The sequence below is a fragment of the Podarcis tiliguerta genome (assembly GCF_965153285.1).
Source record: "Podarcis tiliguerta genome assembly, chromosome: 3".
NCBI classification, from domain to species: Eukaryota; Metazoa; Chordata; class Lepidosauria; order Squamata; family Lacertidae; genus Podarcis; species Podarcis tiliguerta.
In genome coordinates this window covers 69,910,190-69,929,286 of record NC_139536.1, presented here as the reverse complement: position 1 = coordinate 69,929,286, position 19,097 = coordinate 69,910,190, and the positions used below count along the sequence as shown (strand labels likewise).

The following is a 19,097-nucleotide window of genomic DNA, read 5'->3' as shown; positions in this document are numbered from 1 at the left end:
TTGGCTTAGGGAGGCTCACTATGATATTTGTCAGTCAGTATTATAGTCTATTCTATGAACTCAGACTGATATCAGCTATAGATTGGGGTTAATGTTCCATAATGGCAGCACATCAATTGGAAAATTACTTCAGGTTAACTCTTGCCTTGTAGAGATGAGATGAATTCAGCTTCCAAAAAGGGGAAATGTCTTTCCCAAGGGATTTGGGTTGAGGGGTGGAAAGGAGAAGGTTGGTCTATATACTTGATTTTAAGTTGAATTATACTGCTGTTGCCTTCCTCCTCCATCTCTTTGCTTGTTTTAAAAATTCCATTTTCCCAATCTTCATGGTGAAGTAATCTAACTAGAGGAGGAGTGAAGGCATTTGATTTATGGGAATACCTTCTATTACACTCTCCCTTTTGAGCTGTGTATAGTTGTTAGCAATCTTAGATATTTTTTGCTTTTGCTGTGACACATCACCACAGTGTTGACTCCTTCTGAATGGTTTGTCTTGGCTTCCTGACCCATTGTATTTATATAACAACATTAGAAAATGAGAATGCTCCACTGCAGGAAAGGTTGTTTTAATCATAATAAAGTTGCTCACTTTCACAGTATAACTGAGGAAGAGCAATAGTCCTGTGAGTACATGTCGTGGAAAGGATATTTTCTGTTTCCTGTGGAGTGACAAATTAGAATGCATTAAAGCTAATTCTGTAGGCTATTTCTGTGATTATTTTTGCATTAGGTATGGTGATGCCAAGGGAAATGCTCTTGGTTGCAAAGAAGCTCTAAGGCAGGCATGGCCAAACTTGGCCCTCCAGCAGTTTTGGGACTACAACTCCCATCATCCCTAGCTATCAGGACCAGTGGTCAGAGATGATGGGAATAGTAGTCCCAAAACAGCTGGAGGGCCAAGTTTGGCCATGTCTGCTCTAAGGGATTTCTCCAACTTTGTATCTCTTATCAAACAGTTAGTGTTTAAATATGTATCCTCTCCACAGGCGAACAAGCAATCCATTTAAACTGGGTTACTAGGATTTTCCCTTCAATCTTTAATATCCATCTTTTCTGTGTTATGAATTTGGGTAGTTGTGCACATTAGTTTGCCATCATCATTCATCTTCACAACATCTGTATAAGGGACATCAATCATGTTCCCAAATTATTGTGGATAGGAAACGAAAGCTGGGAGAGATTGACTTGCCCGAGGGCACCCAGTAGATCTATGACAATGTTGGAATATGAACCCGTACAAGGTTCACCCTACATTTAATCAGGCCACATTGAATTATAGTGGTACCTCAGTTTACGAACTTAATCTGTTCCGGAAGTCTGTTCTTAAACCAAAACCATTCTTAAACCGAGGACGCACTTTCCCTAATGAGGCCTCCCGCCGCCGGTGCCCTTCCACCATTCCGTTCATAGACTGATGTAAAGTTCGCAAACCGGGACACTACTTCCGGTTTTGCGGAGTTCGTAAACTGAATAGTTCGTAAACAGGGCTGTTCTTAAACCGAGGTACCACTGTATACCTAAACCATTTATCTTTTAACATCCACTTCACAAATTAACAGTGACTTCTTATGTGCTAGATTGTAAAATATTATTGGAAAATAGATTGTCCTGAATAGGCACCCATTTTTTTAAAAAAAAAACTGAGCCCGAAGAGAGCCATATTGGCTTTGAAAATAAATAAATAAATTATGTGTTGGAACCTGAGTTGTGCAGAGAGGAACAAACTGGATGATTCCACAGGCAGTTGAAAGAAGGTAGTTTTTGCTGATACTCACCCCAGCCTCCTATGCCCCCCCCAATATCTGCTCTGGGGGGTTAGAGGAGTGCTCCCCCCACCAAGGGAATGAGTGAATGAGTTCTTCTATTAATGCAGGGATAACTGGATCCAACTATCTTACCTTCAGGTCACCAAACATAAATATTGCTGTTTTACCTTAACTTGAAAATTCCTTGTAAGCCTTGGGTGTAATTTGTAACAGGTTGTCGCCCAAAGCATTGTTTTATTTCTGTGCTTGTTTAAAAGCATCCTATCAGCTGATGGCAACTCAGATGTTAAAATCCAATTCATGATTCAGACACATCTGTGACCTACAAAGAATAAAACTGAAATCCTATTCATGGGTAACGGTATTGTATTAAGTAGGGCTGCTCTGGAGTAGCAGTTAGCAACAATATTATACCTATACAGCACAATCCATAATTTATATATACTTAGAGGTGTGAAGGCCTGGGAAAAGATGGGGACATTAACACACACAATTTGCTGGGTTTTTCAGGGCCTTGGCATCTCTAGATAAGCCAGCTTAAATCATTTTTGGATCACACAGTGATCATTGTACTTCATTAATTGCTTCACTCCACACATCAATATTCTCCTTTTTCTAAATGTTTATATTGTATGGAATGTTATGGCTTCCCTGTTGATTAGCTCAAATTCGGGTTCACCAGTGACACATTTACTGTACCTTGCACTTGGGGAAACGTCAGTGCGTCACCTTTCCCATTCTGGAGAAATTTCCAGCACAGCATAATTAACACCTGTGGGAACCCAGTGGGTGCAGTAATCTGCATTAGGTAATACTTATGGGCTTCTCTCTTCCCACTTCAGCTGAGGTCAGAGCTTGGGGAATTCAATTCTAAGCTAACAGTGGTGGAATGAGGTTAGACAGTAGCAAATAAAAAGACTTTTCAGTCCAAGCAATATAAAGGTGGGATAACTAGAATAGTTATTTTAGGGCAAAGCAGACTGGGCTGGAAGGGAGGGGGGGTGCCACAGTTTGCTATCCACTTTCGTACTTTTTTCACTTTTGATGGAAAGTTAACTTGATTATAATAGTTCTTTGTTTATTTTTTTAAAAAATCAACAAAGTTGTCACCTAGCAACATAAAGTGCCGCTAATTATAAAGCTCGTTATAAAGCAAAGAAAACACTCTGCAAGCCAGTTCATAAGACCTCAGGCCAAGTGCTGCGGACTGGCCATGTGAATCAGCCTTTAACCTGTATTGATTAACAAAAGTATATTTCTTTTCAAATGAATCCCTATTTGTCATGTTCGCCAACAACCCTTATCTGTTTTACTTTACAAAGTGTTGCAGTGGAGGAAATCTAAACACTAGTTCTTATTACCATTGCCAGGTCTTTTGAGATTCTTAAACTCAGAGACCAGAAAAAAAGAGCTTTGGAGATAAGCAGGTGGTGCCTAGGCAGTGGAGGAGGAACCCTGTTGAGGTATGAGTGGAGCCTTATGGCTCCTTGGGGGAGGCAGGGAGCAGAGCCTGGAAGCAGGAGAAGGACATAGCTCAGATGGCGATCATCTGCAGCAGAATGTCCCTATTTCAATTCCCAATATCTCTAAGTAGGACTTGGAAAGACCACTGTCAGGAATCTGGGAGAGCCATGGTCAGTCTGTTTAAACATTGCTGAGCAAGATGGACCAATGGTCTGGTTCTGAATAAGACAGCTTGCTGGGACAGGAGTAGAAACTGATAGACATGGGAGTTTGCTTATCTTACGATCCAAGCCAATGCTTTTCAATGGAATCCATTCCCCATCCAGCTGCCAGTCATGAATGCAACTTGAATTCTCTCCCTCATGAAAGAAGGAACGTTTGCTCAGTGGTGGAGCATGCAAATTTTCATGCAGAAGATCCTAGTTCAATCCTTGGCATTTCCTGCAGGTATCGGACTGAGACTCTGGGGAGCTGCTCTGCCAGCCAGAGTAGATAATCCTGGGCGAAATGAACAGTCTGTCCTGGTAGAAGGCAGCTTCCTCTGATCTGTGCTCCATGTGATCAGCCCCCTGACAATTGGCAGAGGAATGTGTGAACTAACCCACTGAACAGCAGTATGAAATTATACAAAGCAGCTGTCTGTGGTGTTTTATCTGCGGTGCCCCTTGAATTTTGCACAAGTGCAAAACCAAGTGAAGAGAAACCCAGTTTCTCTTCATGCTGGGGCAGGTGAAAAATAAATAAATACCCCATACACCTCATTCACAGGGATCAAATTGTGAGAGAGCATTTTGCCAGTTTTCAGCAATGAGCTGAAAATTGGGGGATTGGTTTGGGGCAGGAAAAGAAAGGGCCCTGCATCTTTTTCTTTGCCTTATGATGTGTGGTATGACAAGCGACAGCTTCTCCCCTTCCTGTTTCCCCACTTTATCTTTGGGAAAGAGAGACGTGTACTACTTAGCTGGCCCACTAGCAGATGCATCTGTAGTAGTTGTGTTGGCTGGCTGGCTGACAGCTGCCATATCCTTCGCTAAAGAAATTTCTTGGGGACAAGGAAATGGCAGTGGTTGAGTTAGCCACACCTACCCAGGCAAGTAGAACATTACTCCTCCCCCTTAGCCTATGAAGGAGGGAAGCCAGCACTTACTACACTCTGCGCCTAGGGGTTAAAGAAAGAGACGTTCAGCCTTCTTGCCACCCCAAAACTAGTTTTCTAGCCATTACCCCAGGCATTTCAGGGAGCCAGAGTCAATGAAGCAATCCAGTTCAGTTAACCAAGTAACATGGTGAGTTCTTCCATATGTTAACAAGTTTTGACCCTTTGTTCTCGCTGTAGTTCCATCCACTGGGACAGGCCATGCTTTTTCTAAACGAGGTGGGGAACCTATTTCAGCCGGAATGCTGCATCCCCTTGTGGGCAGTTTTCCAGGAGCTGCCTACCTGTGGATGAGAGGGGTCAGAGACAAAAATGAGTGAAGAAGCAATAGTTGCGATTCATACCTCTTTACATTAGGCTACATTGCAGCCCTGCAAAAGCCAGAGGTTTCTATACCCTTCCACCCCCCACACACTTCCCTCTCTAGTTGGGCAAGCAAAAGGCATTGTCACATTTCAGGACAAATTCCATTCAGGCAAAAGCAGTCTGGGGGTTCAGAGCAGGACTAGTGAGGGTGCTGGGGGGGAGTTCCAAGCCGCAGACAGTCCTGCAGTTGCCAGGGCCCCCAAGGCCTGAGGTTCTCCACCCCTGTACTAAGCATATCTAGTTGAGGGGTGGACCAGAATGAGAAAGTAGACAGGGATTCCGTACGCTGATGAAATGAGAAATGTTGCACGTGCTGAAATTCCTCCTTCCACACAACTTGATAACATTGCAGGTGCCCTGTGATCCCTTTCACCATACTTGCATCTTAAATCCACACTTTGTGGGCTGGTTGTTTCTTCTTAGGATCCCTTGTTGTTCTTGTTAGGCAGCACACAGGATGGTAATCAAAACAGTCAGCTTTTGTTCTCTTTTGTTCTGGTCCAAGAGAACTTCAAATAGAGGCCAGGCAACCAAATGATATCAGTGGAATTTTGTAAATCGGGTACCAAGGATTTATTTATACCTCCTTAACGAGGTAGGAGTTGCAAGGGATTAAGCATCAAAGATTCCCCAAATAACTGGAGACTACGTGACTGATCTGCTGCCCTGGACTAAGCCACACGTGTGCATGAGCCCTAGAAGAATTAGCAGTTGTGTTCACATACTCCGTTGCTCAGGTTGCATTACGAGATTCAAAGGCTGGCTGAGTGTCAGCAAATATCCGTATACCGACCATCGAGACAGATTTACTAGGCGAGATGCCTGCTAGCCAGCCAAACACTCTGATGCCTGTGATCCTAATGTTGACTTTACAACAAATGAAAAAAAAAGTAAATGTGTTGATCTATCCAATTGCTTGTTCATAAAATGCTTGACAGTGTCAAGATTAAGGATAAGCTAGTTTTGATTGCCGTAAAACACACAATATTTTTGTCATTCTCCAAGCTCCCCTGAACTTCCATGATAGGTGTGGGAGCAGTACTTTCTCTAGAGACATTGGAACTGTGTGAAAAAGCATGATTACATTATTTTACGTAACGCCCAAAGCTACTCTGTGTATGCACTGCAGAAAGATAACATAGAAAAGGAGTGACATTGAGAATATCTCACCTGTCTAGTGCTCTGCATGTGTTTTTGTCATCAACAGGGATAGTATAGCATAACTGCTTTGAATGGTTCTTTATCCCCAGCATCTCCAGAACTGGGAAAGATTGAAAGGAACCCTGAAGATCTGCTGCCAGTCAGCACAGACAACACTGAACTAGATAGACCTGTGGTCTGAGTTGGCATAAGGTCATTTTCTGTGTTCCTACAACCCAACATTTTGGATTTCCTTTAAGGTGGAATTGTAATGGAGTGGACTGGGGGTGGACTTGGATAAAATGCCATTCTCTGTAGTGACACACCTTTAAGGTAAAGGGATGTGTAGGATAACAAATGCAGGTCTCCACAGGACAATTCTAAACTGTCCAAAAAGCGAATGTTTCCAGTTATCTGCCTCTTTTGACAGTTTGTGGACATTAATTGATGCTGTTTTGTCTTGCTTTTTTTTCTTCCAGGCCCTTCATCTGACACGAGAGCTAGAGGGGGAAAAAAACTTTGCCAAATCAACTGTCAGCAAGGACAGGGATACCGTTTACAGCTTATAACCTTTGTGAACCCTGCATTATTTTCCTAACAAAACAGAGACTGTTAAAGAGCCCCGGAACCAGAGTGATGAACCGCCGTGTCTGGAATTGAACTCATTCTGAAGTATGCAAAATCTTCCTTTTATGGGATGTCCCACCACCAACTTGAGGATATGTTGGTTCAGCCACCACCCTGTTTCAGAACACACTTTACAATAGTTTATTTGTCAATCAGTATATGGGGTTCCAATATGTTTATGGGTTGCAGGATGCTTTCGGTTGGCTTTTATTTTTCAGGGTTTCCCCTACCCCTCTTAAGGTGTGAGTATTCTCCCTCCCCCCCCCACCCCGTGAAATGCTTTAAATTGTTCCTTTTCACATGCCGATTCCTCATGAATATGAAATGCAGTCTAATATATGCACACTGAAAAGCCGAATGGATTTTGGCTTGAAAATACCAACAGCACTTGAATATTTCAGTCTTTATAGCACCTACCAACTATTTGAATTTGAAAGGTGGTTTATGAGGGGTTTTCATGTTTGCTTGTTATATGGTTTGGGCTTTTATTTTATGTTTTAGTTGGTTGATTCTGATTCAGAACCCTTCCCCCCACCCCCAAAAGTCTTTGCTTAAATTTAAGGGTACTCCTTTCTTTCCTTTCAATACCAAGAGGGTGCATTTTACCTCACAAAATTAGCCACCACCAAGGCTGCATCTTTACCAGTGTTCGAAAGCTATGAGGCGGTGTGGGGGGGGAGGGGTAAATTCATAGTGTTTTATGAGTCAATAACTGGCTTGCTATTAGTCAAATCGACTCGGGCCTAGTGCGTAATCCTAGCAGTTCTGCCAAAACAGCTGCAGTGATTGGGATTGTGATTTTGGCCTGCGCAGGCAATTTAGCAACTGGCTGATCTTGAAAATGAGTAAGTGGTCTGCCCTGGTTGCCATCTTGCCAGACAATTAGTCCTTAACAGCCTAGAAGGCAGCAGCTTAATTTCAGATTAAATTTATTAATAATAGTAATAACAACAACAACAAAGACCTAAAATAAAAAAGACTATATTGCATGAAAACGAGAGTTTTATGTATATGCATCATCCAGGACTTGGATGATTTATTACATTGGTAATTATTTTTACATCATCTCCTTGATTATTCTTTCCTTCTTCTGAAGTGTCATCGAGTCTAGGAAGAGAAGCAGAGGGAAAGGCAGGAAGGAGAGACAGGGTGGGGGAATACATACAGATAGCTTTTCATAGGAGCGTAGACTGTAATTGGATAAATTCCACGGAAAAACAAAGTAGTTTTTATATATTTTGCTTATATGGGTTTCTTTTGTAAATTTATATGGTAATAATGACTGAAAGGTATGGTGCTGTGCAGGTCCTCTCTGTTTGATTACTTTTTATTGATACCTTTTGGGGAAGATAAGGGCAAAGAGGGAAACCCAATGGTACGATTCAATTTTGGGGGGTGGGTCGGGGCAGGAAGTGGTGTGAAGACACTTTGGGTCGGACAACGTATACAGGATTTCTCCAAAGTGGTATATGAAGAACTTTTCTTGGCATAAAAAAAAGACATAATGCATATAAATATATAAATATATTTTATTATGTACAGAAACGGATCATTATGCATGAATGTTAGGAGAACAGGCTAGCATTTTAACCCAAAGTTTCAGTGCATGAGTTTCCACTGGCACATGAACCATGTACTTTGTGGTGTGACTCCCTTCAGCCACCACACTTGTAGGCACCCACAAGCACCCACACACTTATACACACGCACACAGACATCTGTGGGCCCCATATTGCTCCTTCTTTTCCAGCCCTTTGAAGTAATATTGGTGAAATTACAGCTCCTTATATGATGGAAGTTTTGTTTCGTACTGTAGCCTCTTCCTCATGACTGTGGTGCGCTATTCTCTAGATGAACATGTGAACTCCATCATGCAGTTCATAAACTGGATTATGAAAACTCTGTGCTGTCGTGGTTCTAAGTAGCTCATAGAATATAAACTTTCCAGATAGTTAAAAGATTTTTATCATTTTCCAAAAAATGCAAAATAAAAAAAAATACAGGCTATTTTTTTAAGAATTAAGGTGGTATATTTATCAATGGCAGGGTCCAGTTTATCATATTTCTTTAATCAGAAATAACCAATGTGTGCGTTTGTTCTCCACATTGGAAAGGGCTTCCCCGAGAGGAAAACACTGTAAAATTGTCATCTGTTCCAGGGGCTTAAGGAAGGTGTCATTTTCTTTAGAGAGACTCAGTTACAGGTACCTATTACCAAAGCTAGTTAAGAATTTTGCTCACATGCCTTCACTGCATAGGAGTATCTGGTACATCATTAAATGTGAATTCAGCTGACAATGACATTTTGGGGTGTTTTGTTGTTTTGTTTTGTGGTGTCCCCCCCCCCCCAAGTATAGCAATGTGTTTGGTGACTAACAGTTTATTTTATTTGTAAGTTTCTGTCTTTCTTCTCAACAGGAAGTCTGCATAAAAAAACCTGGTACACAGCAAGCTTTATGGTTTCCTCATTTGACTTCTGTTGAATTTCCTTTAATATTTCAGGGAGTTCATTAGAGAAACAGGTATATTCTTTATTTTGCAAGCTCTAATATTAGTAAGGTGGTTAATTTACACAAAGAGTAGAAACTGTGTGTGCAATCTGTCCACAACTAAGCCTGTTTCAGTGGAAGAGAGTTAAGCACTTGCCATCATTGGGGACTTTTCAGGGGACTTGAATAAACATGCATAGAATCAAACTACATGGCCATAATCCTAAGTACACTTATTGGAGATGACACAGCTCAATGGTTGCAATAAGCTTTCCATCCTCATTGTTAAGCTCCCATAGGTGTTTATATAATGCCCAAGTGACAGGCTTCCAAGGAAGCCCAAGCACCTGGACCATACGTAGATCAGTGGTTCGGCATGTGCTTCACATGCAGAAGGTCCCAGATTCCTGGCATTTCCTGATAGGGTTGGAAAAGACTTTGTGTAAACACTATTGAACTAGATGAACCAATGGCCTGACTCTGCAAAGGCAGCTGCCTATGTTCCTCAACTTTTATACTTTATTGGGAGTATTGCCGGGAGACAATTGTGTCATCCCAAAGTATGTGCAAAGAGCGTGCATCATTGAACCAAGGGAGACTTCTGAGTAAACAAAGAGCCTAAATGCAAGCTAGTTAGACTAGGGTACTGAAGCTACAGGCAACTTGCTTCTATTGACAACCATAGGATAGTCACAGTGAACACCATCAAGCTATATTTAAGCACTTTGTAGCCTGATTCTATGCATACTTACTCAGAAGTAAGTCTCACTGATAGTACATTGCATTCTGGACTCAGTCATAGGAATGTAAATCTGAAAAGAGCCCACAAAGGTCTATCAGTCAACCCATTTTCTGCCCTCCTCTATAGCTAGTCCCCGAAGTCTCGCACAATACACAACTCCAAGTATTTGATTTCTGCTCTCAACTGGAAGGCCAGTCAACAAACCCTGCTCTTTAGACATTGTCCCAACAACTATATTCTAGCTTATAAGCATAAGTAGCCTCTGTGTCTCATCTTTTATCTGGAGACTAGAATGAGCAATGATTTCTCAAGCTTGCCAGAATATGGCATTTACATGGCTCTAAAGCAGCGGTTCTCAACTTGTGGATCCCCAGATGTTGTTGGACTACAACTCCCATCATCCCTGAGCTCTGGCCTTGCTAGCTAGGGATGATGGGAGTTGTAGTTCAACAACATCTTGGGGACCCACAGGTTGAGAAAGGCTGCTCTAAAGGGATCCCATGTTAGGGGAAAGCATGATCTCAAAAATCCTCTAGTTAGATCCTAGACCACTTTAGAAGTAACTCAAAACCATGGTTTGGTGTTACAAGTTTCAGTGAGTCTCAGGCTCTCACACTGCCACACCCTTCTCCTCTATCTGCAAGATTAAAAACTTCCATTTTTCCTTTTGATTAAACTGCAATGTCCCATTATATATCTAGACTCAGGAAATTGATTTTATTGACTGTGGTTAGTCAACGAACCAGAATCCAAAACAATAATTTAATCCTGGTTTGCTTAAACAAGCCACAGTTAGAATAAACCAGTTTTCAGAATTTGGATGTAGCATCATATATATCTATAGCTACCCCTCTTTTTAAAAGTGGCTTTTGAAAGTGCAAACTTTCAGTAATCTTTTTCTTTTGCATGTGAAAGGGATGGGGAAGAATCCAAGCCCGCAGATCATCACAGCTCATTCTCATAGTACTCACTAAACCATGGTTTACTGTTAAACCTGAATGGGGTACTGTGCCAAAAATTCACGTATTTTCTAAATTCAGAGGCTAATATTATTGCTTGGAACCTTTGGCCACCAAACTACATTTTTCAAATGCAAACCTCAACCTACTTACCTTGAAGCAATCCTGGAGCACCTGCAAGTAATTTGAACTTCCCAGCCATCCACTATCCCAATTATCCATCATCCACTACCTAAGGGTTCAATTGTGAAGATCACTTCAATCCTACAGAGCATTGAAAAGTGGTGCATTCCTGATGAGTTCACCCTTCATGTCCTTAAATGCTATGGTATATGAGCATGATTATCGGTGCACAAGCAGCAGTTGTTATATTGTGTCTATGGGCAACTTTGCAGGCATTGTTGAATTGTTTGTGGGATTATACTTATAAAATACAACAGCTAGGTAACTAGCCCTAGTCACCCTAATTTTTGGAATTATGAGCTCATTACAAATTGAAATTGTGTCCATTAAATAAGGATTTGGCATAGATGCGTAGGCAGTTTCTTTAACTGTCTACTGAACAGTTCATAGGATTCTGTTTTTAGAACACTTCACATTTCTTTTTTTGATTTCACTCTTGATGAAATAATTTCTCTAATAATGGGTTACCAGACTGCTGCCTATCATATCACACCGTATTCAAGAACCAAATGTTGGAATGCTGATCTCTTCGAAATGACATCATTGCTTGGCGAACAACCTTCATTCACTAGTTTCTATACATGATGTATATTGGAAATACCAGCAGATGAGGGGGACCAGATACTTTTACTTGCTATGGGGAGGGACTAGGGAGGGAAGGGGGAATGTATTGTACATTTTGGCTTCACGTGTGAAACTTTTTTTAACCAAAAAAAGTTGCATGAATGGACAAAATATGTATACAGTATCTGTAAAACTGTCTTATCTGGGTTATTTCTTTCACTGTCAGACCACATACTTTGGAAGAATATTCCATCCACTGCCTTAGTGTATGGCCATCTTTCCTAAGAGGTGCACAATTTTTACTTTTCGTACAAGCTACCTTGCAGTTTCGTTTGAAAGCCAGCACTGTTGCAAACGCAATGGAGACTTTTGTGAAACCAAATGCTGACATGGGTGAATATACTACCTTACTACATAATGATTGGATGTCAGTTTGATTTTGAAATCTTACCCCTTTGCAAATGAAATAGCAGTGCAGAGCTTATCTCCACTTGGTGTTAGTAGATATTGCCTCATGTATTCCATTCTCAATTGTAATCTAGTTTGTAAAAGAAATTGTGACGCATGTAAATAAAGCATAATGGATCTCTATGCTGAAACATACAGACTTGGTTTTGCTTCATTAAGTTGTCTTTGTAGAAGGATCCAAATGGGTAAGGTTTTTTAAAAAAACAAATCATAGGTTTTTACATTGTATTCAGTTAAGTAACACCCCACAAAATAATAAAATGGAAGAAAAATAATAATATCCACATAGTCTCCTTTTATCATTCATTTTACAACATAGAGAATCCCTTAATGATATTCAAAGGTCAACTATACACTTTACAATCAATGAAGTATCCCGTCTATAATTATACACCTTTGATCTTACATAATTGATTGATTTTGCCATCATTGCATAATCCCGTATCTTACTATGCTGTTCCTTAATTGTCAGAGTAGTAGCCAATCTCCACAAAGCTGTGAATAAGGTCCTTGCAGCTGCAACAAATAAGTCATTTCCTTGTGTTCTTCCTTCACTGGCCCTTCTAGATAATTTAAAAGAAACATAACTGGAGGTAATGGGACTTTGTATCCCAGAATTCTTTATAAATGTACTATGATCTCTGCACAATAGTTTCATATTTCTATCAGATGTGGGGAAAGTCCCACTTTTCTTTCTGCCATTTCTAGCATGTGGAGGAATTGTTTTTATTTAGTTTATTTTTACTGGTGTGATATAGCATCTGCTCACTATTTTATAGCAGTTTTCTCTTATTCATGAATTCAAAGAAGCCCTGTGTCCATATAACCATAACTTTTCCCACACATCTCTTGGTATATTTCCCCCAAAGTTCTGAGCCCATTTTATCCTTGACTTTTTCTGGTCCCATATTATAGTTCAATAGCAACTGGTAAATTGTTTATCTGCTTTAAATTAGTTTCTCAAATTCAGTCATTTTTCTAATTTGATTAGATATTTTTCTCTGTTCTTACAGTTTAGAACAGATTCAGAAGTATTCAAAACAGAGGATTCCTTCCCACCATCTGTCTCCTAATCTCTAAATATGAACATATATCTGTGCTTAATTAATCCATGAAATCTAAAAATATTGTAATTTTTCCACATTTTTAACTTAAAAAGATTCTCTTCTATTATGCCTGCATTGGTTCCAGTGAAGAGAATTTAGGATTCAGTTGTCTTTTCTATCAACCACCTATTCTTAACAAATTAGAAAATCACACACACACACACACACACACACACACACACATATATGATCTATTTTTGTATGTTTCCCACAGTATTCTGTGTAATGGAACTCCAATCAAATTTTTTTCAGATTTAACTATTGCCTCATAAGGGCTCACAAATCCAATCTACCAACCAAGTTATTACGTTTGAAAAATAAAAAAAAACTTTCTGTTTGAAACTTGGAAGCCTCCTTCTTGCTTAGCATCATAAAGATGCTTTAGATCAGGGCTCACCAACCTGGTGCCCGTGGGCATACATGTGCTCCATGAGGCTTTGACTGTGGTGTCCTCACCCATCTTCCTGCTGAAATCAGGCTTGAAACAAGCGTTCCATTGTTGCTGACACAATAGATTGCAGTGTGTGCTTGTTTGTGACGTAGTGTGGTGCCGATGCCAGTGCCTCCAGTTAGCAAAAATGCCATGGAGCCAAAAATGTTTGGTGACCCCTTGCTTTAGAGTCACTGATTGACTCATAAAAAGGTGTAAAAATGGTTAAGGTACTTCCATAGCCGACACAAACTTTAATGTGTGCCAGATATTAAATGCAATACAATTTAGGCAATGGCTGCATCAGATCAGTTTAGGCTGTAGGATTGATACATGGGATCAATTATGCTGCACTATTGTGGCAATGCAGGATTCACACCACAGCTCAATAAACTGCTGGCCTAGAGTTAAGGTTGGAATTGCTCCTGTGTTATCCTACACCAGGCTGCCTCTCATTTCAGAGATGCACTTCTTACCTACTGCTCATACTGTGTTGGACTAGCAGCAACGGAACACACTGGCACAGCCTTTGGCATCAAAGCCTGAAATGTTGGGCAGCCCAAGGAAACTTTGCTGAAGGAGTAAAGTATAATTGCTTATGGAAAGTGGGAGGGGAAGCATAGCTCTTTTACTATGTTGCTCTCCAAACAGCTAAGAGGTAGTAGTGCCATCAAGGCAGAGTGCGTCTCCCAAGTGCCCATCAAAACCTGGAACTAGCTTTGGCTTCAGTAGTTCTTCTGTTGAAAGCATGTGAAAGAGTCTGTGCCCATGGAACCTGTGCGTGCTTCTCTGAACCCTCTTGGTTCATCAGATAGTCTGCAAGAGACAAATTAGTAGATGGATGGGATCGTTAGCTTCCAATTCTTTCTTCGGCCTTACCACTTTTATCTTAATTTATCTTCCTTTCTAGTGGAAGTTAGCACAAGTGAATTGAGATGATGCTCAGATAATAATGGCTAGAGAGAGGCTGTCAGCATCATGAAAACCAAGTGTTTGCTGCCGTGCCAGTATTGGAAGGAGGGGGTGTTGCTAGGTGGTTCTAGAAACTATTCATTCTATCCATGCCATGGAAGTCTGGCCCTGAGGTTATGACAGCCCAACATTCCCTCTAATAATAAAGCTGGGGAGACAATGGTGTGCCTTCTGCTTCACTTTGTTCTACCAAGGGCCTAGTAGAATAAAGTATACTGATGACATTGTGTGTCTCTAACTCCAACCTGCCCTCATTCAAGATCCTTTGAGCCAAGGATGACAAACCTGCCACTCACAAAGCCAATTGATTGCAAGCTCCCCTTTTCTTCCCCATTCCAGCTCTTCATCCCAGGGACATATAGCAATCATTCGTCCATGCAGGGATAGTGCCCACCCCTAAAACTGCACCATTAATTGCATATGGTTGGAGGGAGAAATGATACACCTCCAGAAATTGGTAGTGGTGAATCTCAGTCCCACACCCAGGAAAGGTCCTGTTACCCCAAGGTGTTTGGGTGTGGGTGAGGAGGTGTTGTGTACCTTCATGTGTGGCTTTGTGTGTACTGGCATGCAGCCTTTGGAAGAATAGCCAAACCTTGAATGCAGCCTCAGGTGGCGAAAGGCTAACCACTCCTGATATCAGCTGCTAGGGTGCCTGCCCCTCCCACAAGGCTTTAATTAAGATGGGAGGGGAAAGTACCCTTTCTGATCTAAATTAACTCACAACATCCCAATCTTAATTGAAACTGGGACGGTGGGAGGAGGGAAAGACCTAAAATCTTAATGATCCAGAAGAAGGGAAATGGGAGTTACAGGAAATGAGTCATGACACCTTGATGGCACTTGCAGCTCAACCACAATTTATTTCCAAACTCTTCTATACAGTGTGGTCACAGAAAGTTAATCCACTTTCCTGTACTGGTCAGGTTCAAGGACATTAAACCTGTTCCCTACTCTGTAATGCTATAGTACACAGGTTCTGCAAAAAAACAAACTCTACCCGATTATGTGGAAGTTGTAATATTTGGTTGTTTACCGTCTGATGTTTTATTTACTGCTTATGACTACTTTTATTATATGCATAATTACATAATTTTTCCATGTTGTAAGCTGCCTTGAGCATGGCTTTAACTATGGAGAGGTGGAATACAAATAAAATGATGCATGTATGAATTTGAGCACCTATTGCCACAAACAGACACTTGATTTTGCCCCAAAGCCATCTATAAATAGCTGAGCAAAAGTAAGGCTGAGACAAGGAATTATTTAGAAAGAATATAATACAACAGTGCCCCATACTGATTTACATACAGCCCTTGATGACTTTGATAACATGGGAATTGCAAAATATCCTGTTTGAGGGGTTATCATGTGACACAAAAACATGGTCCATTGTGATGAGATCTGTAAAGTTTGTGTGTTCAAGATGGTGCATGTGAATTCACCTCAAGAGGGATGGACAAAAGCATCCTGGCCCCTATACATTTTATGTGAGTACATCTAGTTCTAACCACTTAAAAAAAACAGTGAAAATGTTCACACATTCCAATCCTGTGTATACTTATTCCAAAGTATTTGCTTCTCAGGTCAGTCGGCCTTATTCCCAAGTATACATTCCTGGGACTGCAGTTCAAATACGCAAGGCCGGCTAACATATGCAAACTGCCTGCTTTTTCTCACCACACAATTCCCCCGGTTTCCATGTTTACAAGTGTAACTTGGCCCTAATTTGCCAATTATCATATGCAATAATTATAGTATTGTATTCTGCCCAAGAGCAGGTCAACAATCACAAAGAGCTGGCCCCTCTGCTTTGTGAAGTTGACCTCTGTCAGCTACAGACTTGTTGCAAAATCTGTAGATTGATGACTCATGAGTTCGCTTGAGGACTTTGACTTTTCAGTCTGAGGGTGACAATGCTAATCTTTTGTGCATTTTTTCACTACATTTCCTCATTGCCATGTAAGTTAAGACAACATTTGAAGCCACAACCCAGAGTCTTTGGATTTTTGAGCTAATTTAGTCCTCACAAATGCCAATGAATTCCAGGAAAATGATCCCTTCATCTGCAACAGGAGATGGGCTTTTAAATAAACATATTTCCAGATTATAAGACTTCCAAATAAATGTATTTTGGACACGTGCTGAACCTCACAAGCAATTTAACCCTGCATATTTTGATTTAAGATTATCCCGGTTATAGTCCATAAACCAGTTAAACCAGAGCACTTGGATGTAAGCCAACTTTACACCCATTTACGTCAATGGAACTAATTTGATTTAAATCGGGGCATTCCAGCGTAATTGGTTTGTGAATCAGGTTGTTACTCATAGATGTCAGTAGGACAAAAGTGCTTAAATCCAAGTTTTTCAACTGAACTAGATTAGTTTGGCTGTTCAAACTTAAAATTGTGTATTTGCTTGTTTAAAACTAAATAAAAACCTCAGCTTTTTTTTTAAAAAAAGAAGTTTCTAGCCATCTTTATTATGTAAGAAACTGAAGAATTGTTTTTTAAAAAATACAGCATGCTTCTACAGGTCAAACACCACAACATTTAAAAAGGTCAAGGTCAGCCCAATTGCTGAGTGGGACTAATTCCTTCCAGGCTTATGAACACGCCTTGGCAACCAGTTAAATTCCTGGCATTCTACATGCAAAACAGATACCTTGGGTTACATCTTCCTCTCTGGACATCTTCCTTTGCTTCTTGATTCAGTTAACAGCATGATGATGGAGCCACTAAGCCAGATATGTGTACATCAACATTACATTGTTCATAAAAAACCTCAGTGTCTCTCAACAGCTGTCAGGATGATGGGGGGGAGGATCCTGGCAAGGGGTGTAGCCGGGACTGGGACACTCTGGGAAGCAGGGGATGGGGAAGAAAATACTCACAGAGTGACAGAGGATGGTGAGGGATGGGGGTTGGTGCACAGGAACCAGAGCAGCAGGGCCCATCACTAGAACCAGAGGGGCTGCTGCCCCAAGAACACGGTGGTCTTTGAGGCTTAGGGAGCAGCTCAAGGGGCGATCTAGGAGGCTGGCACAGGCAAGGGCCCACAACCCAGCTCCCTAGCTGGCCAGGTGGGGCTGGCTAGTTCTGGGAAGAGGGATTTGATTCCTCAGGTGGAGGAAGCTTGGAACAGGTGAGGGTCACCTGCCTCATCAAGCTCAGCTGCTGCAATCAGCAAAGTACAAAAGGGAAGCAGAGCTGAGGGGCTGTGTCTGCTGTCCATGTTGCTGGACCTTGGCTTGGATACTCCTGGACTTGGGAGCAAAACTAGGCTTTATTTCACTTGGGTCAAAGACCCAGTTTGGCACCCCCTGCACGCATTAGCATATACACATGCTGTGAACCGCAATGGCACCCCTCTGTAGGCTTCACCTGGGGCAAATAAAAACTGGCTATCTTCCCCACCCCATGGCTCTGCTAGACCTGTATGGGACTCTGCTTTGGTTCTGATTCTGGACTATACTCTGACTTCTGGACTTCAGGCTTGGCTGCTTGGATTGGCCCTGGACCGCATTTCTTGACTTTTGGACTTTGGACTTCGTTTGAGTGGATTGACCCCTGGACTTGGACTTTGGACTTGACATACCAACGTGCTGCCAGGTAGGCCAGAGGTTCAGGACACCAGAAAATGATACAAATAAAAGTAAAGAAAGATTGCAACCAGGGAAGCTTCATCTCCAAATAGGAACCATAGAGTTAACTTTTAGAGGAGGAGCCATTTGCCTCCTGGTGGACTGTGGGGAAAAGAAGCCCCCTGGTGATTAAGATGGCTGCTGGAAGTAGTTTTCAGTTGGGATGCAGCATGTGGAATTCCCTCCCCAGGAAGACTTGCCAGGCACCAAACATCCCTTTTTACACCAGGTAAAGCCCCCCCCCCCCTTCTAGCATGTTATCTAATTGTTTGTCAATCCTCAGATAGTTAATGTGGGCTCCACTACCCTGGTTGGGCCTACTAATGCTGGCCCTGCCCTGGGCTTCAGATACAGCGTCCCTCGGGGCATTGTGGGAAATATAAAAGGGCTGTCAAGTGTTGCTGCTTCTGTTACCTGTAAAAACCCACACTTGGGGCTACACCAGTGTAGGAAGGGGCTGATCAGGGTGTAGTTTTGCCAAAGCCCCTTAAGCTGGACCTGTACTCTAGGGACAATATTTTTACTTACTTCACCAATTTTTCAGGCGCAATGATCTGCTGTATTGGAAGCGGCACTGGCCTATGATGAGCAGGTGTAAGGCACACCCTAAGGCACCCATTCTTGCCATAGCTGTCAACGTTTCCCTTTTTTTTAAGGGAAATTCCCTTATTCTGAATAGGATTCCTCATAAGAAAAGGGGAAAAGTTGACATCTAAGATTCTTACCTTTTGCATTGCCACAGTGAATTGGTATGGCACAACATGCGGGTGCAATAGTGGTGAAACATCAGCGTAAATCCACTCCTGTGACAAATCTTTCGGTTTCACACAGAGAGAGGAATTTAGGAGTGATCTTATCCTTGCCCAACAGGCATTCCTTGATAGAATTACAACTGTAATCCATAGCATTTTCTTTCTTAATGCATTATTCCTTATTACCAGTGTGCAGCACATTTTTATGGGCCTTGTGCGCTGTATTTATTTAACATATTTATAGGCTGCTTTTCTAGGTCAGACCCC

The 19,097-nt window shown here is 41.5% G+C and overlaps 2 protein-coding genes and 1 long non-coding RNA gene across 14 annotated transcripts in view; 2 read left to right on the top strand and 1 right to left on the bottom strand.

Moving 5' to 3' along the window:
- The window catches only part of FOXO3 (forkhead box O3), a 114,176-nt gene extending 102,121 nt beyond the window's left edge, over positions 1–12,055 (top strand). For all 3 annotated transcript variants that reach the window (XR_014509542.1, XM_083433499.1, XM_083433498.1), the window contains one exon: positions 6,372–12,055. Coding sequence is in view for 1 of the 3 variants with exons in the window: in XM_083433499.1 (XP_083289625.1) it covers positions 6,372–6,461 (90 nt within the window). In the remaining 2 variants the exon portion in view is untranslated. The remainder of the gene's footprint in view (positions 1–6,371) is intronic.
- Positions 1,384–17,310, bottom strand: LOC310674417. Its single transcript, XR_014509579.1, has 2 exons — positions 17,100–17,310; positions 1,384–14,276 (listed from the first exon to the last, which is right to left on the bottom strand). It is a non-coding gene; the product is annotated as an uncharacterized lncRNA (long non-coding RNA).
- A 588-nt stretch (positions 17,311–17,898) lies between these two features.
- ARMC2 (armadillo repeat containing 2) overlaps positions 17,899–19,097 on the top strand; it is an 83,601-nt gene continuing 82,402 nt past the window's right edge. For 5 of the 10 annotated variants that reach the window (XM_083433468.1, XM_083433465.1, XM_083433467.1 and 2 more), the window contains exon 1: positions 18,161–18,307. The gene's annotated coding sequence lies outside the window, so the exon portion shown is untranslated. Of the gene's footprint in view, positions 18,047–18,077; positions 18,308–19,097 lie in introns of those variants that run through there. The other 5 variants (XM_083433471.1, XM_083433470.1, XM_083433459.1 and 2 more) reach the window with 3 other exon arrangements.